Here is a 25,834-nt window from a genome sequence, read left to right on the forward strand (position 1 = left end):
GTGCAACTGTCATATTGAACAGTTACCTGGAAGTGAATGAAGGCTTTCTGCTGAGTGGGTATTGGATAAGCTTGTGGCAGCCATAAAATGCCTTTGCTCCAAATACACAATCAGTGGTAGCTTAATGCTCATTCTCTAACACATTGTATGACTGTATTTGCTCCTGTAGGACAGGTGAAAACGAGAGTAGATAAATAAAGTAAGTAATACTTGTGCCAGATGCCCACAGACTGGTGCTATATAAATCACTTTGTCAAAACAAATTTCTCCACAAAGAAGTAATTCTCAGGGATAGCATTCTTGGTCATGAATTCCAGCATAATGTGCTCATAATGAGGAAAGGGAACATTCAGTGTTTTGTTGTTAGTCCAGTAAATGATAACTCATGTGATTTAGAGAGGGGAATTTACTGGGAAGCTAGGACTTGCTGTAGTTACACACCTGTGTTTTCTAAATTTGTGAAACAATCCTCATGGGAGTTACCAAGCAGTAAAGCATTATTATTAAGCTTAATGTACTGTATTCTTCATGCCTTTTTTTGTTTTGTGTTCATCTGTCAGTAATCTCATTTGGATTCCTTTATTCACAGTCTGGCCACTGTGGATACAAAACCTTGTCTGGAAGAATGTTTAGTAAGCCTCCAACATAAAAGTTGCCTTAAAAAAAAAAACTTTGGGAAAAATCTTCTCTCTTTCATATCTTTAATAATATACTTGGCAAATTAAGGGAAATCTAGTAAGTATTTATCAACTATGCCAATTGCTTCAAAAACAAGTATCATGTAGGTTGTTTAATTAATACTGTTTGATAAGTATGAAAGGAATTATCAGTCCTTGTGAATACCAATACGACTTCTGTTCGTAACTGTGTGTGCCTATAAATGTAAATATGTATTGTTTCCCCAGAGAGCAAGGTGAGGTGTTTTTATTGCTTCTTTGAGCAAAAATATTGAATTTTTTCTTTTTTTTTTTTTCCTCCTCAGTCTTAGAAGACCCTAGAATTTAACTCTTCTGGAGCCAAAAACTTTGGCTTTCATTTTTGATTCTTAATTTTTCTTCTGTCTATTCAATTTAAAATGTATGTTGTTCAAACTCAGACTAGAGAATTCAAGTTAGTACATCTTGGCATAGTAGCACTACTTTGGAGTAATTTCAGTACACTTTTAACTTTGGATCTATGATTGTAACTTTAACTTTTTAGATGCTGGTTAAGTTCTGCCACTGAACTGCAATTAATGACTATTTGCACAACGTTATAGAACAATTTAGGGTGGAAACGACCTCTGGGCATTATCTGGTTGAAACACATACTCAAAGCAAGGCCAGCTGAGGTTGAGTTCTGCAGGGCCTTGCCCTGTTCAGCTTTGTGCTTTTCCAGGAATGGAAGTTCTTCTCTGGGTTCCTGTTCTAAGTTCTTACTGTCAGTGTTATTTTTGTTGTTGTTGTGCTGGCCTATGTGGTGTCATTCCTCCCTGCCCTCCTCAGGCTAGTAAGAATTTCTCTTATCACAGGTTGCATCCATTACCGCTTGACTTACTACTGCCCACCTCCTCCAGCCTTACAGTCTCACTCCATCTTATTTATAGCCTCATATTAGAAACTGACAACAATCAGATTTCCCTCCACCACCAGCTCTTAACACTGAGCAAGGTCAGTTCTCTTGCCCTTGTGCACCATGTGCTCCAGTACCTTGGTGATTCCCCACTGGAGTTCCAGTATGACAGTGTTTCTCTCTACTGGGGAGCCCCAAATTAGACACAGTGCTCCAGATGAGTACATATGCCAAATTAAGCTGGATGTTTGCTTCTTTCAGTCTGCAGGATACACTTCGGATAGCTCAAACCAGGGTGCAGTTGGCTTAGCCCAACACAAGGGCACACTGCTGACCTGTTTTCAGCTACTTATACTCAAGACTCCTGGCTCCTTTCTTGCAAAACTGCTTCCTATCCAGTCTGCATCCAGCATATAACCAGGCTTGTGGTTCTTCTCTGTCATGGACAGGGCCTCACACTGTGGAACAGCAGTGAAGGTGTGTTCCTGGCTGGTTCTCTGTACCATCTTATGCTATTTGGAAATAATTATGGTGTATATTGAAGGTAACTCAGTTTAGGAGATTTGTTAACATGATGTAGCACTAGAAAAAGAATGAGACTTGATAAAGTGCTTCCTTGTAGAAGAAACATTTATTAAACAGTACAAAAATACCTATTTATTTCTCTTTAAGTTGCCCTGTGAATAGAGATGGTGGTGTACGCCAGTCTGGCAGTTCTAGCAGGATTTTGTTAATTTACATCCATTGTAAGGAATTTTTTTTTTCACTAAAATATTCTGTAGGAATCTCTTCTGAAGTTAGTCCTCTAGTATTGTAGTTAAGGTAGTAGTTATAGTAGTTTTCCTTTATAAAGAAATAAATTCAAGCTATGTAGTTAAGTGAAACCCTTTCTAGTTTTGTTTCTATTCTCTTCTGTGAGGGCAAGTGTAGATGAAGTTGCTTGCCAAACTTCGTCCTTTACCCACTGCTAATACTTTCTCTTCCAAAATTGCAAAGATCTAATCACAAACAAATTCAGAAATAAACCTTTAAGACACATAAGTTACTTAAATTGAAGAATGTGTTCTTATTAAAATAGAGTTTCTAACTTTGCTTGATTAGTCATCCAATGCCTTGGTGAATCCCGCTGCTGAATTAGTAAAATTGGTGGACCTAATGCTTGAACAAATATAATCACTTGTGTAGGAACAGTTTTAATTATTTGGCATAATGCTTGAATAGTTGCACTTTAGATCTTTTCATGGAAGCTAAGATAGAAAAAAAAATGAGACCATCACTTCTGAGGGTCTTAGTTATTTGCATAAGAGTGTCTTGTGTTCCATTTGTGGAAATGGGGCTTGGGCTGTGTGCATTCAAGCTCTGTGGTGTGAATGCTGGCCATGACTGCCTATAAATTCAAGCAAAGATTGACACTTGCAATGTTATGGCACTGTGTTCTTGAAGTTTGGTGGTGGAGAGAAGCTTGGTGAGGGTAGAGCTGCTTTACAGAATTGCATGCAAGTACATTTCAATAGCTTAAGATTTAAACTGTCTTCTGTGTTCCTTTTGAGGTAAAAGAAAGAGAATTAGACAAATAAGATTTTCATGGTGGTGATACTTCTTTGTGTGTTAGGTTCATATGAACTATTTGGGTTGGCAGGGTAGTCATTTCAATCTGCAGTGTCTCTTGTCTAATTCTGCAAGATACAGTGTTCACAAGAGTGATTTTGGCACTAGATACAAGTCTTTTGATTTGAATCCATTAATAGATAACATTACAATATATTTGTCAAATGACAAATTCATTTGGTACCTGTATTTAACTCAGGGTTTTCCATAGTCAAGCTGTGAGAGTCACTTCTAAAATACTCTATGTGTCTCTGTATATAATTGCATGACTTGAGTGCCATGTGAAAAGAAGCAAGGGGGTTGAGGGAAAATAGTTTGAGCTCAGATAGCCCTGTCACATTTTCCATCCTTTTAAGTGTTGTACCCAAGAGATTGTTTAAATACCACTATGAAATTACTTTTTTTGGAAAAATTGAAATTGTTACATGATTTATCTAAGATATTATATTTCTAAGGACACCAGGTACTTTGCTTTTAAAAGCTTTAGAATAATTTTTTATGAAGTGTGTCATCAAGACAAGAGAGTAAGAATAGCTGTAAATTGGCAGTATTATGTATGTATTTAAATCCTGCCAGGTGCACTCAAATATCACGTGCAGTATTATGATAAAAACATTAAATTAAGGCTTCTATTACACCATATGGCACGTGCAGCACTTGATTTGGTTTCTTGTATCTTAGCTTGGTGTTTGAGGGGGCAGAGGTTGCTTTTGGAACAGTAGAGCAGCTTTATTACTTGTCAAGAAGCTCTGCAGATTTCTGGAAGGATCTCTAGCAATCATTGTGTAACTGTTTCTGTCCCATTCTTCTGATGTCTGTGGGACCATTGCTTTCCTTCACTGCTTTCAGACTAAAGGTTTGTCAGGAAGAATGGTGTTGTTTACAGATGAGTAGGGAAAGACTCTGTGCAAAGTGGGACAGAACATGGGGAAATAAAGCCTCATATCAGAAGATCCTCAGAGGTACCAGTCCAATTTGTCTTTCCTCTAAAGAGACTTAAGGAATTCCAGGGATGTCACAGGCAAATTTGAATGCTAGACAAAGGAGTTTGAAATAAGTCTTCATCTTCACAATTCCTAATGTTTATTGACTCCTTAACCTGCCTTAGTTATTTATATATTTGAGGAAGTGTATCTTACAGGGTGTCAGGAGTGGGATTCAAATCACTTCAGGTATGTTACTGGTCTGAATTACTTTCTAGAGACACTTCGTTCCAGGAACAAAAGAAGGAATCTTTACATTTTAACCTTCATCTTCTAAGCAGCCCTTCAGGAATGTGGCTTCCCATCTTCTAAGCAGCCCTTCAGGAATGTGGCTTCCCATCCTCTCCTAATTGCTTGCCCTGGATCAAGGAGAATGAGAGAGTTTCTGTGCTGCTTGGATTATGTTGCAGAGTATCAGGACCTATCTCCCTAGTCCTGTATCTGTTAGGATGATAAATCTCTAGGAGCTTTAGGCTCAATTTCTGGTTCTGTAGCAGCTCTTCAGAGTCTGCCATAGCTTCTCACATGATATGGTGATGCAGCCAATGTTTAAATCACAATTAAATTAATTTTAGTGAATTTAGAGGTTTTCTATATGATAGCTTTGGTGGAAAAAAAACCAATCCAAACTGATGGATTGGAATGTTGCATAATCAAATAACTTGTGTTGATGTTTTGCTTTTGTCTGTTGCTTTGCTTTTGTCTCTTGCTGGTTTCTTCCCTCTGAACTCTTTTGCTGTTTGACCAGATGTGATATTTGGCACTGTTGCATAGAATATTTAAGGTGTTGAGTCTTAATGCTCTGCTTTAAAAAATATTAAGGACTGGACTAAGGCCATCCCCTTGGATTGAGCAGTATCTGAGTGCAGAGGTATGTTAGGTTTAAATCTTGGGGGGAAAAAAAAAAGCTAAGATGAAACCAACTTTCTTTTTCTAAATCTTCTTGACTTGTGTATCTTTAAGCTGAGCTAGCATGTACTGATTAGAACAATTCAAAAGCCAAGAATATTTTTACAGTGTTTTTTAACAGATGGCTCAAACCTGAAAATTTTAACTCTGTAAGCTAGTAGCAATAGACTAAATGAATTTGGTTTTTGTCACTTAATGCCCAGATACAGGTTATTTTTGAAAAATTTCCTTTCTTCATTTTACAGTGTTCAGTTGTTTTAATCTGAAGTTTGAACTGGTAGTGATAAATTCAGATTAAAAATAGTAATGAAAGTGAGGAGTTCCATATACAATTTTGTTGCCAAAGAGCAGTAATGTTGAAATAAGAGTCCCCCAGTTAAACTTCATTACCATGTATCCTTCATTATTCTTATCTGTTCAAGACAGTAGCCTTCATATGTGAGGTATCTTCCTTCTCAGTGTTAGAAAAGAGAACACCCATTCTTATCTTTGTTGCTGGTCCTTACAGTTATCTGCAAAAATGGAAAGAAAATTTTATGAAGGTGTGTAGATTTCCTTTAGCACAGACAGTTTTTTAATGCATATACTTTTTAGAAAGGTTAGCTTATTAAAAAAGATTTTCAATAATTTGTATATGTATTTTTTTGTATTCACACTATTTGTTCAATAAACTACTTGGTATAGTCCTCAGTGTTGGGTTACATAGTTAACTGTTAGAAGTGACATAGGTGGAGTTGATTCTCTCTGGCAGAAACATGCCACTTGGCTCTTGATGCTGCACAAATCATTGGTAAAACAGTGCCATGACACCTGTAGTATGTGCAGAGTTGTGAATCAAGAGTTTCTTCTTGAAAGAAAGACTTATTTTGCCCCAAAGGTGACAGTAGTAAGAGAGGTGTTGTTCTTTGCTGGCATTTTGCCTATGCAAGGATGTGCAATAATTCTTCACAGACTTTTTACTTGTGTGCAGTTAAGGCTTGGTCCACTTCAAAAAATGGATTTTTGTACACCAGAACTTTGCAGAGTTTTACAGTTGTCTAGTACTGCCTCCTTAGTACTCCTTCCTGAATGTCAGTAATGACTTACAAGATACCTCTTGGGAAGATACTTTTGTGTATTTAATCACTTTGGCACAAAATTCAACCCCTTTGGGAAGAAAAGAAGACAGTTTCTCTCCAGATACGTGTTGCTATAGACAGTTAGGTAGAGGATCTTAATTAAGAATATGATTTCTCTGTTTTTCAGCTGGTAGACTTTAATGCAAAAAATTGTAAGATGTATGCATCTTAAATATTTAATTACTGCTATTCTAATTAGATGTTTTTATTTCAGTATCATAACTGGGGATGATGAGAATGAAGAAGTGTACAATACTGAAGACTGTGAGTTTGCAGCCAAGAAAAGGAAAAAAGATCATTTTAGGAATAACACAGATTCACAATGTAAGGCTGGGCATTTTCATTTGTTTTAGAAGACTCATGTAGGTTCAGAGAAATATTATAATAGCCATTTTACTGTCACCTATACAGTAGGCTCCAAATTATGTCTTTTTCTGTATTGGCAACAATTTCTGGTGTCAAAAGTGATGTGTTTTAATTGAAACTGTGTTATCAATCATTTCTTGTGTTGAATTTTTTTTTCAAAGACCCAAAGTTAATTAATTTCAGAATAGTAATCCCTGATTATTAGGTGTCTTCTGATACTAGCCACTGTTATGTTTTGTGGACTAGTTTCGGATTAAATTCTTCTGGATGCTTATGGGAGCTTCTCCTTCCCAAAGCAGATGGTCTATTTTTGTTTAATTCAAGTTCTAATTAGTCATATAACTCCAGAATCAGTTCATAAATAAATATGTTTTTTCATAATAATCATATCTCTTGATAAAGATTTTGTCAGTATTGAATTTCTTGGAAAGAAGTGCTTTTAAAAAATTAAAATATGAAAGCCATTTTATGAGTTCTTATTTGTAGAAGATCACTTGTACTTTGGACTGCAAATGTGTATGACAGCAAGTAACTTATGAAGCAGAGAGTTCTGTAGAGTAGGTAGAAAATGTTGGTTAGTAATTACTTGGCATTTCTGATGCTTTGATCTTGAAAGGATCTGTTATTTGTAGTACATCTCCAAAACTGTTAGAGAGATGGTGTTGCAGAAAGCTGCCAGCTTCTCCAGGCTTGTCTGAGTTTCAGGTATTTCAGAAGATTCAAGGGGCTGTATGTCTCATTTGACAATACGCGAGACTTGTAAAAGCTGAAGGTCAGCTTGGCTGCCTTTGTTAGTCTTGTATCCTTGACTTCTCTGCAGTCCTCTGCAGTTAGTTGAACCAAGTAAATGTAGAAGAGGCACCTGTACAGAGGAAAATGGATTAGAGTGGTCAGGAACAAAAGTGTTGTCTGTATCTGATATACTTTGGAATGCTAAGGAGCCTGTTGTATTGAAAAAAAAAAAAGCCAGGAATTATGTAGGATCACTTATGTAAGTGATTGGTCACAGCTGACAAAAATTGTCATTCATCTGCCAATTATGTGCCAACTCTTGTGGTTTTAAAAAAAATATTTATGTAACTTTTCTATTATTTTCATGAACTTGTGAAACTTTTTGGTTATCTTTTCCAGCCTTTATAAACTTCCTTCATTAAAACTGTTCTCCTATCTTATGAAGAATTTTATTGGAAATTGTATGTTTAGTTGAGTTTCTTTCTGGAAGGCATTAACTAATGTGGAAGCCTAAAATACTTCTATTTTGATTTTATTTTAGGTTTTTATCGTGAAAAGTGGATTTATGTTCATAAAGAAAGCACCAAGGAAGTAAGTCTGTGTGGTGTGGGTCAATTCCTACAATCTTTGTGGTTCTTAATTAATCTTAATTTTCAATATGCAGCCAGTATATTGAAAAAAAGTATTTTTGCCATGTGGTCTTAGGAGTTATACTTAACTCACTTCATTGGCAACACTGGACACCTGCACATGGTGAGGCAAAGGCAGCTGGCAAAGTGACTTCTAGGTAGGATTTTGTGGCAGAGATGTGAGAACTTGCAGAGATAGACATACAGTTCTCCACTACTTATCCAAGCCCATCTAGCTTTCTACTGTCTCTTTGAACTAAAATTGAAAGTATTTGCAAAACCAGAGAAATATCTCCAAAGAAGTTGCTTGCAGGCAGCCACCTGGTATTTTGGGATCTTGCTGTAAATTTGAATGGAACTAAGTAATACATCAGTTCCAAATTTTACAAAGAGGATCTTTATTTTCAACAAAATCCACATGCTTTCAGTTTGGGATATAAACTGTATCATGTAACTGTAAAGGGAATATGGAAGATCTTGGAGTGACCTCTTGGAAAGTTGAGTTGAAATGCATCCATTGTATGTAGAGATTAAACTGCATTGAAGTGTGAGTTTCATTCCTGTGCTGATTGCCATGGCTGGCTGGCATGTGTGGAACTTGAACACCAATGAGAAGGTTTTACATCCACATAGTAATGTCAGGCAGGAGAGAGGGAAGGAGGTGAGGCTGATGACTGTAGTCATGCAGGCAAAAGTAGCTTTGCATTTTAGAACTGAGAGAGACAATACAGATCTTTTTACTCGGGAAGGGCATGCTGTTGAGAGCTTACATAAAAGGACATACTGCAGGACTTTGCAGACCTTGTAGACCAGTGACCCAAAGACTGCCCATCTACATCTGAAGGGTACTTTAAAGCCTTTCACCAGATTCAGAGCTCTCTTTCTGCTGTATCTTCTAGATGAAGTCACTTAAATTGGTTTGCAAAAGTCTCAGGCATGCTTTTTCCATTTGTGCCATCTCAAATTAGGGTGAGAAGGGGCAGGGGGACAGCAGACTGTCACCAGTCATTGTGGTGCTTTGAATGGTAAGGTTAAGCTGAGGTTTCAAAGTACATTGAGGCCAAAATACAAAAAGCCTAAAATCATGCATTGGTGTCCTTCATAACCCATATATATAGGGATTATTTTTTCCCCTACTTGTGCAGAAGTTGGTGAACTAATCATAGGTGAATATTTGCTTTTGTTCCTTGTCTATTCAGAGAGCAGACAAAATATTTTTGTTACCTTCTAATATGTGACCATTGATCTTTCAGGTTTAATTGGGCTTTTTAATATAAAAGACAAACTGGGGGTGGTTAGAATTAAACACTAACTTTCAAGTAATTTTTTGTATAAATTTAAAAGCTTAGAGTAGAAGGTTGAAAAAGTGGCAAGGAATAAGAATACATGAATCAAAAAATTCAGAGCAACAATTTAGGCTAATCTAAAGCATAATTTAGAGGCTCTAATTTTTCTTACATGTTCTAATCTTTCTTGATTTTGGGATGGCAGTCTCACAACTAGGAAATGTTTCTTTCCCAAACTGGATATTATTTTTAGGGCAATATGACAAGATAGGAAAGTCTTGATAAGAAACATGAAACATGCTATGGGAGAGCATTGAAATTAAAGACAACCAAAACAAGTGCATATGCATGGCTGAAATAAAACCAGATGTTTTTTGAATAATTTTGTCATGATGGTACACTGGGAAAGGTAGAGCTGTAGTTTCATAGCAGTCTGTTTGGGGAAATGTCTCTTTTGGTAATGTTTGAAGCGTGACCTAATGGTGACTGTTTAGCTAGAGAACAGACACAAGTATTTACATTTCAACAAAAGTTTTGTTGACTGTATGTGTTAATTCAGTGCTATTAGCTAAGCAAGGTGTGCATATTGTCAAGTGTGCAGTGTGTTTGGGTTCGAGGTGTATCAGCTGAATGAGCAAGCAGTACAATCTTGAATTTGGTCATTAACCAACAGGCAATAATTATCACCTCTCTCAGTGAATTCTTAACTGTCCTGTCCCACTGACGTACATGCAAGGTAAGTATTCACTGGGTCACAAAAAGGAATTTTTTGTACTTTAGAATTTGTGACCTTTACCTTCTGTAATTTACCAAGGAAGTCTGTCTAGGAATGAGCTTTAAATTCTTACCCTAGGCTAATAAAACCATAGTAGCACACTGCTCTGCAAGACTCTCTTGTACCAGTTAGAGATTTTCCGAGCTTCAGTATATTTGGTCCTGGGTTCCACTGGGGCTTTGTGACTCTAAATGTACTGAATTTACATTATCCTTTCTCATTTTGGACTGCTACTTCTACCTTAAGTTGTTCTCAACAGCTTCTGAAAATTCCATTTTCACATTACAATGTGGAGAAGTACCAAAAGAAAATACTGTTTCTCTTGGTGTGTAAAAAATATAAAGTGCCTAAGCTTCTAGCACTTGGAAAATAAATTCTAGATGTTGATAAGTGTTTGTTGTTCTGATCCCAAAAGCAACTAGCTCTGTTCTCACCCTCAGGTGTGAATCAGGTAATTCTGGTAATTGTAAGCTCACACAGCTGTACAAACAAGCTCTTGTGCATGGCAAATGGGGACTGGATAGCCATGAAGGAATGCCAGCATTATGGCCATGTGAGAGTGGAGTAGATTCCCAGGGAAATCAAATACCAGTGCTGCCAGATTACACATTTAGTATGAATTGAAAGGCCTTGCCTACATACCTGATAGTTGCAAGTAGTGTATCTGGTTTCTTTTAATTTCTTGTAGAACAAATAACTCTTCAGTCCAGAGGTGCTATATTTCCAGGGAGCACAGTATTCATTAGCATCAACTGCATGTCAGAGTGCTTTTCTGGATGTTTTTCTCAATTTTGTCTTTGTTTCCTTCCATTTAAAGTGTATTTTTTCCCCTTCTCAGAGACATGGCTATTGCACCTTGGGAGAAGCCTTTAACCGCTTAGACTTTTCAAGTGCGATTCAGGACATCAGGAGGTTCAATTACGTGGTCAAAGTAAGCTCTTTATTTGATATACATATTGTAAGAATGCATTTGCTGATGTGCCTGTGTCTACAAACAGAATATTTTTGCACTGAACAGGTAATGATTTGTAATTGTATAAATATCCTGATCATATGTAATTTATAACGCCAGTAGCAACTTAAAACTGAGTAAATTTTCTTTGGTGAAAGCTCATTATGTGGATGTCTGAAAGCTACAGCTTGAGGAGGATGGTGATGGCCAGCGTGCTGTGTTATTTAGAGGGAAACATTGGTGGTAGCTTCATTTATTCATCAGTCTGGGTAATGAACTCTTTAAAGCTAAAACAATTTCTATACAACCAAAAATAGCAAAGTGTTATTAATCTTAAATATAATTTGCTGCATCTCAAATATGTTTCAAATAACGATTTCCAGAAGAATACTTGATGTGCAAATATTTTTCTATTTCTGTATTTTTGCAGCTTCTTATCTGTCCTGTGATTCATTGCAGTTTTGGTTTTTTTTAATCAAGGACAAGATACCTCTGCATTTACCTTTGTTAGCATTCCTTAAAACTTGAGACTCCAGCCTTAATTACCTCAATGCCTCACCAGCTGCCCACTTTGAAATGCCTTTTTTGGGGATACTGATCTCTTTCTTGCCCCAGGTTTATTTTGTTGTCCAACTTGAGGTAGTAAAGTGCTTGTCCCAACTCCTAGAGAAGCTCAAAATGTGAGTCATATCAGGACTAGAGTTCTATTCAGTGGTGAGGCTGTTCACAAGTATTGTATTTATTGGAATGCATACAGAACTTGAAAAGACACAAATAAAAATTAAATAAACATACCAGGAGAACACCCTTGCCACTAGGCTGTGGACTATTTGGAGAGAAAACACATTCTGTCCATCCCCATGAAGCTGAGGCAATGTATTGTACTTTCAGAAAAACAAGAGATGTGGAAACAAAGCAGAAAAGATTTGCTAGTGGTTAGGGTACTTGCCTTTTTCACCTTGCAGGGCTTGGGGTTTTTTTGGTACATGTATGTGTTGTGGTTTAGAGCATTACTTTTTAATGCTGTTTTGGGAGCAAAACCAAGAGCTCTGATCCTTCCCAAGACTTTTCAGCCTTGAACAGTAGAAAGAAGAAAGAACAAAGCACTTAAAAAAGGTGATTAGAAATTAATGGTGTCACTTTTGGGTACCTCACTTGAACAGCAAGCAGGTAAAAGGAATGCAGATCTAGAATTTTGCGTTTGTTTTAGATGCTGCAGTGCCTAAACTGGGTTGCTCAAAACAGTTGATCAAGTCAAAGTGCAAAGTCCAGCATAAGCATGTTGACCAGTTTTTCTTCTGTTCACCAAGAAATATAAAATGCTGGTTTAGTCAGCCAGGCTTAAGATCACTGAGAAAGGAGCAGTACTTTAAAATTCAGAAATTTGGCTTTGCAATCCAAACCATTATTCTGCTACTAGCAGACCCTAAGAAATCTGGGTGAATTTAAAATAGTAGATAGACTTTTGAAATCCTTTAAATGTTTTAGAATTTATTTGGAATTTTTAAAATTTAGAATTGTTTTACTAATACAAAACTTTAATCACACCTTTGCATCAGTTCCCCTGAGGTGGTGGCTGTTTGTTGATAGCAAGGTATAAATCAGGAATACTGTTTTTAAAGACCAGACCCTATTCTAGCTCTTCTTTGATCCCAGACCATCAAGATGATTCTCCAACTAAAAATATGCCATTCATTATTAAAAGTTAATATTGATCTCTATCCAGGGCCCTTTTAGGATGGGCAGTGGGGGGGAGAAGGTAGGATGAGTTAGTTTTTTTTGTATTTGTTGGTGCTGTAATGTATTGATAACTTTGTAGCTCTTAAATTCTGATACATTGAATTTGATATGGGTGGGTTTTGATGATCCATTCAAAGTTACAATTTTTAGTGGACAACATAAGCCATGGCTCTGCATGGAATTTGTTTGATTTGATCTTTAGACTGAGTGACATAACTGATTTTTTTGTTTTAAATTAATCAAGGGAGATGTACCTACTTGCTTGAACTGGCAGACTACCAGAGACCTCTAGGTGTGTTCTAAATTATTAATCAAACTAATAAGCTTTGAAGCCAAGAAAGAGATTCTGATATCTATTTATACAGTTTTCAAGACTAGGTTGCTTGTATTTAAATACATCAGGACGTTATTTCTTCCTTTCATAGTACATAATGTTTTGTCAGAAATCGTGTAGAGAAGCCAGAAGTAACATTAAACCAGGGAGAGAACAGGTGTATTCTTTCTTCCTCCCAAGGAAAATGAATGTTGAGTGAAGTGTCAAATTGGTGTTTTAGAAATGAAGATACAATATAATTTTTGGCAAGCTTAGTCTTTTTCATCCTCTGTGCCAACACTTTATGCTTCCCTACACCAGAGCACTCTGTAGGGAATGCTGTTTTCTGCTCCATTCTTTCCCTTTAGAGTGTGTTGGAAACACTTGTTCTGATCTCATTGTCATAAAGTGCAATTGCAAGGCTCAGTGCCACACCTCTAAACATTGCAATGGTGTCACAGCATCAAAGTCTCTCATAATAAGAGACCATTTTTTGTTGAAGAGGTAATGGTTCTTATCAGCTACGAAACTTAATCTGAAATGTAAAAGCAAATGTGCCAGAATGGAGCAAGGGCTGCCTCTAATAGCTATAGCTTGGCATTCATGTGTGGCAAGAACTTAAGCTGTTTTGATTATTTTGGCCTAAACCATTGCCACTGTTCTTGTCACTTTTTTTGCTCACAGTGGTTTCAGAGATGTGTGGACAGCTAGGAGATCCTTACTATAATAGTTAAGAGAAAGTTACTGACATGGTATGTACACTGCTCATTATTAGATCACTGTGGTTTATTCTACTAGAGACCTGCATGTAGGTCAAATACAAAAATTGTTTTTTGCTTCATTTAGGCAAAAGAGAGTATTTCTTCTCCTTGAATAGAGAATCCATCACACTTCAGTTTGACCAGTATATTTTCACTCAGAAGCTATAATTCTGGTAGCTGGTATCAGTTCAGAGTGATGTTCCTGGCCACTATATCTGTCAGGGACTTCAGGACATAGCAACATCTAGGGTCCCATCTGTATTTGTGAGCCCGCAAAACAGACTCTCTTTGTTGCTTCACTACAGCTCCAAGTCTGTACGTCATGTGATTTGTCACAGATAAGCACCAGAGATAAGTATTTGTACAGTATTTTGAAAATGTACATCCTCCAGAAATTGTTCATGGGATTCCAATGAGAATTCTTAAAGCTTTCCACATGTCTTGCTTTGTCTTCTGAAGTCTGTAGTTACATTTTCACAAAATGCCAATGCAGGCTGTTGTAGGTGAGTGTATTGCACTGTGTGCATTTAAAACCATCCTTCTGTCATTCTTCTGACTTATAATTTTTTGTCATAGCTTTTGCAGTTAATTGCAAAATCCCAGTTAACTTCACTGAGTGGTGCAGCACAGAAGAACTACTTTAACATTTTGGACAAAATTGTGCAGAAGGGTAAGACCTAAGGATTTGTAATCTGACTGTTCAGATTTAATTGCTGTAACTAAGCTATCGACTGTGGTTTTGTTAGTTTTATTACCATTTTTACATTGTAAATCATAGCAATAGCATACTTAATTAGTGCCAGGTTTCATACTTCCCATCACATGATTGCAGTAAGTTGTTTTCTCTTAGTTATTAAATTAAGTCTATTGAAAGAGGTTAGAGAAATTGACATTTAGATTCTATTTGAAAACTATTGCTTACTGTTAAATTATGCACTTGACAAAATATGAAAGCTTTTAGGTTAATAAAATGCTTGGGTTTAAGTTTGAATGATATACTGAGACTCAAAAAACATACGTTTTAAGTATTTTAAGAAAAAGCCATTACATTATATTGATTTTTATTTTTTTCTGGTAACTACACTAAATGGAGATGTTATACTGTCTGCTTTGAACCAAAGAAATTTGATTTATAACTACCTGTTTAGCATTGTTTATTAAATGCATAGCATGAATTTTTGTCTGTGAAATTGTTTATTATTGATCTTGCATGTAAGGAACAGCACCAATGAATGTCATGGTGGGAATTAGGGTAGTTATTTGTACACAAGCAATTGATTTGTAATTAATTTATCTAAAAAAAAAAGTGTTGATTGGCTTGAGCTATTTGCTTGGTTAACTCTGTCAACCAAAATTGTATTGGCTTTGTTTTGTTTTCCAGTTATGGAAGACCAATATAATCCACGGTTGATCAAAGATCTTCTACAGGATCTGAGTTCTACTCTCTGTATACTGATCAGGGGAGTAGGAAAATCTGTGTTGGTAGGCAACATCAATATTTGGATTTGTCGACTAGAAACTATCCTTCTGTGGCAGCAACAATTAAAAAATCTTCAAATGAACAAGGTGTATTATTAAATCATATTAATTAATATTTGGGGGAGGGGAATTGTGTTGAGTATGAGGATTTGTAAGTGAACCAAGTTTCAAATACAGTTTAAACAGTTTTACTTGGTTTGTGTTATAAAGAAGTAATGTGAAATTAACTCTTTGGCATCAACTTTCTAATGTTTAAATAGCTTTTCTCTAATGAAAACTACTGCAATGTCTGTACTTCTGCTTTGTAGTAGACATGTATAGATACAATTTTTTTTAAATTTATTTGATTGGGAAAAAGAAAATCTGTCTAGTTTGTCAGATAGACATGGGGGAAAAGCCACAGTTTTTAGTTCCAAAATAAATTTTCTGCAACTGACGAAATAAAAATCTAAAAGACATTTTGGAGGTGTATCAAGAAAACAGAAAGAAAGATAGAAAGAAAGATAGAAAATACTCAAGGAGCAGTTTTACAGATTTATTCATTAGCACAGTTGCTTTTGTGAAAAAAAAAAAGATAATGACTTCAGCATCCAGATGCTCATGTGACAGTGTTCAAAGCATGTGGTATGCACTGTTCCAGGGTTTTATAGTGAAAACTTCAGATGATAAGCAGACAAATTTTTTTAATCTAACTGGGTTACTCCAGGAAGAAATGCTATAAGATATTGCTCAATGTAAAGTCATACAAGTGTTTTATCTACTGGCTTTCAGCTATAAAAATTTGAAATTGTCCTTTCTGTGAGAGCTGGTTATCTGAATAAACCATCTACTTTTGAAATAGAAAGGAGAAATGAGAAACTTGGTCTCAGCAGTTTGCATGTGCCAGGCAGCCACAGCACAGACACTTCTGAGACAGTGCAGTTACTGCTGGGCCTGTTTCCTTCCAGCCTGACACTTCCCTTGGAGCTGTTTTGCACTGGCTGAAGTAGCCCATGACAAATCTTGCATCTGTAGTGCTCACATTCATTCCTCAGCCCCAGCAGCGTTTGCACCAGATGACTCTGTTTGCACCAGATGTTCTGAGTGTGGTCTATAAGCAAGGTGAATGACTGGGAAGGAAGTGCAGGGCTGCTGTGCTGTCACCACCTTGTGACAGGGCAGCTCTGTTCCCTGGGGCTGGCAGCTGCCCATGCTCCCTCCCTGCCAGCTGGGATGCTGCCTCCAGCCTGCTGGGCCTCTGCCACCTGGCACTGTGGGCTCCAGCTTCAGTAGGAGCTGTGCTGTAGCTTACCCCACCACAGGTCACAGAGGTGTATAGTCTTAATGAAAACTTTCTCAGTGCTCTCATCTGTCACCTCAGCAGATCTTCTCATTTATAAATGAGGGGAACTTTCTCCAGACTTCAGAAATTATCCCACTCTCTTCTGCCTCTGACTTCTAAAATGCTTTCATTTTGTACCTCTGGTCTTCAGTCCTGTATTCTGTATTCTATTCTGTACTCTAGTTGTCTTAAGGCAGGTTAACATGTGTTTTGTCTGTTAGCAAAAATTGAGAAACTGTAGTTTCAGTAAGTTACTGAAGTTACAAGTTACTGTAGATCCATTAAGTTAGAAATAATTGGTTTATGCCTTTCTTATTGCTAAGGCTTTAGCACACTAGAGATGGAATTGACTGTATTATAGTTTTCAAGACTGCATAATACTATTTTGAGAGAAGTATTTCAAAAATTACTTGAGATTAAAATAATGATTTTAGGATATGTTTATTTAATAGAAGGAAAGCTATGAGTTATAAAGCTTACAGTTTGTTGCTTCTGTACCTTTAGTCATTTAAATTTTCAACAGCAGTTATAGAATAATTGTAGGCAAGCATTAACCATAGATTTTACTCAATGATTTGAAAAAAACTAAACTAAGACCCAAGATGCTTCTAAAGTAAATAGTCTTATTTGTTCTCCATACTGCCATGTTTTTGTAGCTAAAAGTCTTCAACTCTTATTTCCAGCAAGTCAACAATGGACTTACGCTTAGCGATCTCCCTCTCCATATGCTGAATAACATCTTGTACAGGTTCTCTGATGGCTGGGACATTATTACTCTGGGTCAAGTGACCCCAACTTTGTACATGCTTAGTGAAGACAGACAGTTGTGGAAAAAACTCTGCCAATACCATTTTGCAGAAAAACAGGTAATACATTTTATTATTTGTATAATACATTTTATTATTTGTATAAATGTAGCCCTTTTGGTATCATATGCTAATAATGGAGCATGAGCTTGCCCTTTTTAAGGTGGTGTATCATTGTGCAGCAATCGTGAATATTCTCTGTATTTGGGGCTTGATTCCTCCTAAATATTGCATTCAGTATGAATAGAGTAACTCACAATAATAAGGCTGTTTCCTTGAGATGGTACATATCCTCTATCCAGAGAATTACTTCTCCTTGGGAAACAGCCCCATAGTTATCCTAAACTCACAGACATACTGAATGCAATATTGAGGAGGAATCAAGCCCCAAATACAGAGAATATTCACGATTACTGCACAATGGTTGCAGGATGGGCTTTTTTAAAAACTGCCTAACCAGTGTTGTGGAGGATACCTTGAAAGTGTTCCTCTGTAGTAGAGCTTGATTTACCAGCTAAGGTAGGCAGACAAATTGCTCAAACTTTTAAGTTACATGAAAATTCTGGAGAAGCCAAATTGAATTTTTGCTAAGACTAGAACAAATGCTTTGAAATTAATAACAGAAATAGAAACAGTACTTTCCTGTCACTTCCTCATAAAGAGCATTAAATTAATCCAGGAATGACTCCAGAACTGTCTTCATTTTCTGACATTAATAAATGCTGGGAAAAAATCAGAGTAGGTGAAAATAAACCTAAGAAAGTAGAAAGTACCTCATCAGAGCTGGAGGAAGGATTTTTGAAACCAAGTACATTCTGTACTGGAGGAAGCCAAAGTGCCCATTCTTAAATCCGGTAGGTTGAAGTTGCTTGGTGACTACCAGATTAAATATTACTGTAGTGGGGAAGACAGAACTGAAGCTCAGTTTACTCATGCACCATTCACCCAAATAATATTTTTTTTTGTCAGATGAAAGGTTTTAGAATTAACTGTAGAAAAACTAGACAGACAAAAGTAAACTGAAAATCCATCTTCAGAAGCAGCCCAAAAGAATACAAGGTGAAGTTACAAAGATAACAAAGCAGTTGAGTGGATTTTGAAGGTAGATGAGGTAAACTTTATTGAACAGTGGCAAAACTGGTTGGAGAGTAACTTCTCATAGTAGGATAATGTAGGGAAAAAGATCCTTAAGGATTTCAGAGAAATTATCTGTCCTTGTGCCCATAAAGTACTCTTTTACACAGTGTTTCCAGTGTGTTCCTGCATGTTCACATTCAATTTCTTACTAAGTTATTATCTAATGATATTCCCATATCAAATTCTGCTTCTTCCCTTTAAAAGTATACTGGCTTAATAAGCCACAGAATTATGTTAGGTTGTGTTTTTCTGTCCTCTGCTGTGTTTGTTGGGCCATTGAAACAACCATGAAAACATAATTGATATCTGATGAGCACTTTTGGAAAAAATGAGTTATGAAACAAAGTGAAGTGTAGCTGTAAGCAGAAGGCAGTGCTATCCTCTCTCCATTCAGGAATTGTCTTCTGAATGAAGAAAGCCCTCAATGTACTAGCATTAATCACACTGAGTGGAACAGAAGTCTTTTATAATACATACTTAATAAACCTTGTCTGTCTCTCAAGCTGTGGAGGAATACCTGTTGTGTAGCAGCTAATCTTTACATGAAGATTAGGTCGTCAAGAAATACATCAATCACTAACTATTGCTATCCTAGAAAGATCACAACCAAATGTAAAAAACAATGTATGTATGCTTTTAAAATTAAAGGAAGAGCTTTATTTAAATCCATAATGCTTTGACAGAAAACCTCTATCTGTAATGCGTGATCATGTTTTTAAATCTCATTCCTGAGTGGTTTGGGTTTTTTTAAAGGATAAAATTAATTGCTTACAGCTCTAAATACTGTTTTGTTAAATGCTTCTTGACTATAATTAGAATAATTTTGAGACAGTAGAATTAGATCAGCTGTGTATGGCCTAGTTTTACTTGGCAAATATGCACTCTACTATTTTTAGTCGTTGCCTTCCATCTTTTTTGTGGCCAGATCTCTCTCACTGCTTTGCAGAGATGTATGATGTCATAATACTGACTTCAAAGAATCTTAGTTACAAAACTTCAGTTTAACTGCCTTCCCCCCACCTTCCCCTGTCCTTTGCCTGAATTAACTATAACAATTTTAAAGGAAGATATTAATTTTATGTCTAGTTTTGTAGGCATTTGATTCCATCAGAGAAAGGTCACATTGACTGGAAGCTGATGTACTTTGCACTTCAGAAATATTACCCAATAAAGGAACAGTACGGGGACACCTTACATTTCTGTCGACACTGTAGTATTCTGTTTTGGAAGGTAAGAGCTTTAGAACAGATCATCAGAAATAAGTTCAAATAGCTACTGGTAATCATCTGCAAGGAAAAATATTATGGTCATCTTATCACCTTTCTCATGTGAAAGGTGATTGGATAACTAATATCTAATTTTAAAATAATGTATAAAACTTCCATATAAAATCTGTGTTAAATTCTAAAGTTGTTCTTAATCTTGCCTTATTTCTTGATATCTGATAACCTCAATACTCAGAGTTGCAATGACAAGTGCCATGTGGAAAGAGTTATTCTGTCTACTTTTATTAAATTGATCTTATGGAAAATTGTGAGGGACTGGTCTGAAGTTAGTGTTCTTAATGATGCCATGGTAATCAATACATGTCTAATGAGAAATAATTGCTACATTTTTTCCTACCACATTGATGTAGAGCTCTGTATTTTTAATATTATTCCATCTATCTCATAAGAAGCTTGGAGGAATGTTTAAAACTTCATCCAGAGTGTGTTTTACCCTTGTTTTGAGGTTTACCATGAAGCATGTGCTGTCTTACAGGATGATTTTAATTTCAGTAGGGCATTATCTTCTTTAATTTTTTAATTACATAATCTTGCTTTTACTGTGTTGCACTGTAACAGAGCCTTCTAGTTAGTAAGACTTCTTTAATTTTACAGCTGAAAGATCAGATTTGGGTAGTGTTATGTGGACAGTAAAGAGCAAGCAAAGTTTGAGAAATCTTGTAAAATACTCATATTACTCATATTCTCATTAGCATAAATTAATTGCTCTTGTGTCATCTTTCTGTGATTTTCAGGACAAGTTGTATGTCAGCGTGAGGATTTTTAATTTTCCTTCAAAAAACCTAGGCTGTTTAGCAGGATAAGCTAATTCCTGCTAGAAATAACATGTTCCTTAATGATGTTATCTTTGAGTATTTTTGATATCAGGGGAGCCCTTCCAGATAGTAATGTTTTGCAAAATTAACATTAGAAAAGCAGGTAGTCAGAATTGGCTTCTACTGTGAAAAGCCTGAGCATTTTCTGAAGAATCTGTGCCAAGAATGACTGAGAACTTTCATTACAGCAGAATAAGTATTTAGTATGTAGCTCAATATGTAGGGTAAAGACTCTCTTTGAAAGGGGAAACTTCAAAGGTAGGCACAGGTGCATTTAGATGGGCATTTGTGGTATCAGATTTCTCTGGATTGTCTGCCTTAGCTGTGTAGAGTTAATGCTTTCTACACTACATTTCTCTCATTTTGATCTTAATAAAATTGAAAGTGCAAGTCTCTAATATTATGAATTACTTTAAATGTGTTTGGAATTACATATTAACTTTGGAGATGGTGTGACAGTAAGAGGCAGATGAACCTATGCAGATTGCAGTAGGATTCCAGTAGTAGATTATAGTAGTCAAGGTGACAAGACACCTTCTCCAGTCTCCTGCTGGAATAATGGGGCTCATTATGGACTTTTAAATTCTTTAAAACACAGCACAAGAAGTTCTAAAAGTACTTTAGATTGATGAAAAGTACCTCCTAGGTCACCATTCCAGTGCTGACTGCCTCATCCTAGAGATTTGGGCAGATCTTAAAGTGACAGTGTAGTTATAGATTGATTGTGTGCATCTGCACAAATGTGCTGGAGCAGGTGTTGGGGATTGGCTGTTTAAACAAGAGCAGTGTCAGCAGGCTGAGGAAAGCCATTATCCCTTTTCATGCAGCACTCTTTAGACCATCTGGGATACTGCAGCCAGAGAGACTCCCAGCACAAGGAAGATACTGATAAAGCAGATGAAGTTCAGGTGAGGGTCATATAATCAGGGAGACTGGAGGACTTGCCCTGTGGGGAGTGCTGGAGAAGACTGTTTCAGGGGGACATAAGTGCCTGCCACGAGGACAGCCAAGCAAGGGTACAGTTTGAGGATAGAGCTGATGCAGTTTCAACCTTGGGTGTGCTCAAGAACTGACTGAATAAAGCTCAAACAAGCCTGATCTGATCTCCCAGCTTAGCCTGCTTTGAGCAGGAGGCTGGGCTCCTGATCATGCTGTGAGCCTACACTGCAGTATTCCTTCTCTAGTCTTGGCATCTAAGCCTTGTCTCTGGCTTAAAGTAAATGATGATCAGGCTGAAATAGATTTTTAAATTAATTGATTTATGCATAATTGGAACCCTTATTGGCAGGGACAAGTTAATTGTTCATCTGAAATACCATCTCTCCTTTTACAGAGCAATGTAGGTCAAGTAGGCTGGTCACTCAGCTATATGGGGAAAAAAAATAGTGTGCTTTTTTTTTTTTCAGACTCTTGTGTCTATATTCTTTCCCAAGCTTGCTAAAGGGAGGTGAGAAGTAAAGCAGGGGTGAGGGGCAAAAGGGACAGGAGGTACTTTTTTAATTCTAGATAAATCCTGTGCTAGGTGAAAATATTCTTTAATCAAACTTTTTTCAGGCTTTGGCAATTTATTCAATCTTCAGTATCATGCTTGATTGAAAGGTTGTTAAACTAAATATGTATATGTGTGCTTGACATGCAATTATATCTGTAATGCATAGCAAGAAAACCCCAAAATAAACAAAGCAAAAAGCTAACAAAAACACTGTCACCAAATCCTAATTTTAAAAGAGAAATCACAGTCACTTTACAGAGGAAAAGTGGCAAGTGTTTGAATCTTGAAACAAATGGAAGCACTGTATTCTTTAGATAGCTGATAATATGTAAAAATTTTGTTTCTTGTTTTAATGGTATAATTTAGATGTCGGGCAACTTTTGTTTCCAAGGTCATTCAGAAGAACTTCAGGCAGAATCTGAACGCTTCTTCCTAAGGCATCTATTTTTATTTTTCTTGCTTCATTAAAGAACAAAGCAAAACAAAGCAAAGAAAAATGTGCTAAAGTGATCAGGGCATGAAGAAGACTAGGAATGATTAATTTCTCTTAACCCAGCTGTGTTAAAGCTAAAAAGGAACGTGACTGCTCTCTATATAAATTGTTTTTGGAGACAGAGAAGTGGTGCATAAGCATGAGACTGCTTAGGGAAACTATTTACACTGAGGGAAGTCCTTGATGCAAGTAAATTGTAGTTTTGAGTAAGCGTCCTGAGAGTTAGGAGTTTCTAAGAACCAAATCCATGAGGATCTGAAATAGCCCAAAAGCACGTGCCTAGCTAGAGGTGAGAATTTTCAGCAATTTATGAAATTGATAATATAATGTAATTGCTGACAATGTGAGAGGGCTACACACAGGAAATTCTTGGAGCTCTCTGTTTTGTGTTCTTTTCAAAGAAGGCCTTGCAAAAGAAGGGACTGATGGCTGCTGAATTGAGTAATCTGTTGAACTGTTAAAGTAGGGGAATGACTTTTCACTTTTTCAGTATGTTGTAATACTCATAGTGGGTTTTTAACAAGCCTTTAGGAGTTTTTAGGAAGAGGCATTTGTATTCCTGTACTTGTCTAAAATCTGTAACCTAAGAAATTTGTATATAGCACATAGGAGTCTCCTAAGTTCTTTCTAGGAAGTTCAGTGACTTTTGTACTCTTACATGTTAGGAGGGAGTTGTAAGAAAATTTTCTTATTGAACATCTGTTTTCAAAATGACTTCTTGCTAAAGGATTTGTCCATGATGAAACTGATAAAACCCCATAATTTCAGTAGTGCAGAAGTAATGACTAATTATTGTGTGATGCCTCTGTGAGTACCTTCTCTATACTATTTCTTCTGTTCCACTAGGCACCATTGCAGTTGTGGCAGATTCTTTTATTTTCCTTAGCTTACTGAGTAGCGCTTTTCAGTTACCTCAGATATGGCTACAGAAGCTGAAATGCCTTTTCTTCTTCCAGTTTCCAGGGCTTTATGAAAACAGTGTAATCACTTCGCATAACACTTGGTTTTGGTCTTCTTGCGACTTGTGCCAATTTTGGTTCTCACAAAGCTGCTTGTATTCACCACAAGAATAAAAGACTTTTTCTAAATGGCTTATGAACCTTTTCTTAAATAAACCTTAACTCTGCTTCTTTTACCTTATGGCTCTCCTTCCTGCTTCCTTCTTCGTGATCTCAAAGGACTACCACCTTGCTTTGTTACTCCAGGTATTTCCTGTGTCTCACCTGTTTTCATTGCTGATTGTTCCATAATGTCAAAGTGAATAATGTGTTCCTTTCTAATCATCTGGTGCTATTTGTTTTGATTTTTGTTTCTGCACATCAATTTAGTGGCAGGAATAGTTTGTTTCTTGTTCCCTTTTAGGTAAAGATAGTGATGACATCCCATATCAGTTTTTCATCATTTTGTCTTTTATCATATTATATATAACATTATAATAAATAATATATATAATATATAATACATATTTTATTATATTATATAATATATTTTATTATTTCATATTTTCTTACTGCCATAATCCTTCTTAAAGCCATTTAAACTAGGAGCCATAAATCAATTTCTAATGAGCATAGGTGTCAGTGAGATCAGACAGATTTTGCTAAGAAATAGGTTTCTCTGTGCTCAGTGTTGTTATAAACTGTTTTCGGCATTCCCTGATGTATTTAATTTGATACTTAAATCTGAAGAGTAACATGAACCTCAGATAACTTTCATACAAAGGTACAAAAATTGATTTTATTGCACTTGGAATGCTGTAGTCATATTTAATTTTTATGGAGAATTTCTCTGAAAATTAATTCCCCAAAACAGGCTGCATGTGACTTGGGATAGTCAAGGGAAGCAATTATATTGTTGTCTTCTGAATGAAGAAATGATGAAAATACTTAAACAGAGCTTCTTAATATCTAGCTATGCTAAATTTTGAGGAAAACTACTACATTTGCCAGTAAACACTTCTCCTGGGGAATTCTCTTCTTACTTTGAAATAAGTCAGCTTTAGCTTTGAAACATTGAAATCAAATTATTTTAACACTTTATTAAATGTAATTCCAATGAAAATGTATTTCTCTTGAAATGAGGAATACTCATAATTACAAGAAAGTTGTGATTCTTCTTTTCAGTCCTCATCACTTTCTTCACTGTAAAATTTATGTGGTTTTCAATTAATAAAAACACCAATAACGGATCTCGGAGATTTTTATTGCACCTGTAATTCCCAACTGTGTAGAACTTTCAAAAGTGTTTTGATAATGATGTACAGAGAAAGCAGAATGTTACAAACTCAGTCTAAAATATTCAGGAGTACAAATAAGTACTAAAAGAGGATAAACCTTACCTTGTTTCCCAGAATTATAATTCTGATGGTGGTTTTTACTGGAAACTAGGAAAGTAATGACATGACATTGACATGGCAATGGGTAGAGAAGATAATAATCCATTAGCAACTGCCTTTAAGAGTGTTTTCTGGTGTGGTTCAGCTCTTCCTTGCAGATGTCATCTCAAGATGACTGTGTTAAGTGTAACACTTCTGGTTTTGGTCTTGGTCACCTGTTCTTTCTCATATGCAGATTTCCCCAATAGGCAGTTCTACCTGGGTTTCTTTTTTATGCGTGTATTTGTCTTTCCCTCTGTGTCATGAATCTAACAACTGTTTCTCAGGTGATGTTAAAGCAATTATTAAAAAGAGTGGGAGGAAGAGGAGGGAATACCACCTGATATATTCTTGTATTCCTCCATGGACTTAATGGAAAAACACAGATAATGAATCTGTCAAGTAACAATTTTCACTGGAAAAGCTGAGCAGTATTTAGAATGTGTTTCACCTGGTGCACTTTGGTGCTGCAGAGACTTTCGGTGGGAATATGGCAGTGAGGAAAAAAAATCACTTGGAGATTCTTTCCTTTTATTAACTTCATTGCATGTAACTTCACTTCCTATGGAAACAAAAGCAGTGAAGTCCATAGTAGTCATGTAAAGACCTATTTGTCATGTATTTATCTAGTTTTCTTGCCTCATATGGTGTGTTCACCAGCATTGGACAGAAACTCCTTAAAGCCTTAAACACTTCTGGGCCTTACAACATTGACAAGTTCTTTAACATGTCCATTGAATTTCTTCTCATTGCACCTCTGCATTTCCCTCATTTAGGAGGCTTTAATAAGATGGAAAAAAGAACTTTTTGTTCAAAGAGGAATTTCAATCTTTAATCAGACAGTTCTGCTGAGGTCAAATTTCCGTAAGAGGAAAGAAAGCACTGCAGGCTTAGTGAATTGGTAATGA

General features: G+C 36.3%; 1 protein-coding gene across 8 annotated transcripts in view; it reads left to right on the plus strand.

Annotated features, from left to right (window-relative positions):
• The window catches only part of FBXO25 (F-box protein 25), a 31,001-nt gene that overhangs the window by 3,467 nt on the left and 1,700 nt on the right, over nucleotides 1–25,834 (plus strand). For 4 of the 8 annotated variants that reach the window (XM_086875968.1, XM_086875969.1, XM_086875965.1 and 1 more), the window contains 7 exons: nucleotides 6,384–6,493; nucleotides 7,809–7,858; nucleotides 10,796–10,888; nucleotides 14,300–14,393; nucleotides 15,105–15,289; nucleotides 17,207–17,389; nucleotides 19,553–19,696. In XM_086875968.1, coding sequence (XP_086732094.1) covers nucleotides 6,384–6,493; nucleotides 7,809–7,858; nucleotides 10,796–10,888; nucleotides 14,300–14,393; nucleotides 15,105–15,289; nucleotides 17,207–17,389; nucleotides 19,553–19,696 — 859 coding nt within the window. Of the gene's footprint in view, nucleotides 1–6,383; nucleotides 6,494–7,808; nucleotides 7,859–10,795; nucleotides 10,889–14,299; nucleotides 14,394–15,104; nucleotides 15,290–17,206; nucleotides 17,390–19,552; nucleotides 21,183–22,055; nucleotides 23,758–25,834 lie in introns of all 8 variants that reach the window. The other 4 variants (XM_086875966.1, XM_086875967.1, XM_023922517.2 and 1 more) reach the window with 2 other exon arrangements.

This window comes from Cyanistes caeruleus, chromosome 2 (assembly GCF_971803275.1).
Source record: "Cyanistes caeruleus chromosome 2, bCyaCae1.hap1.1, whole genome shotgun sequence".
NCBI classification, from domain to species: domain Eukaryota; kingdom Metazoa; phylum Chordata; class Aves; order Passeriformes; family Paridae; genus Cyanistes; species Cyanistes caeruleus.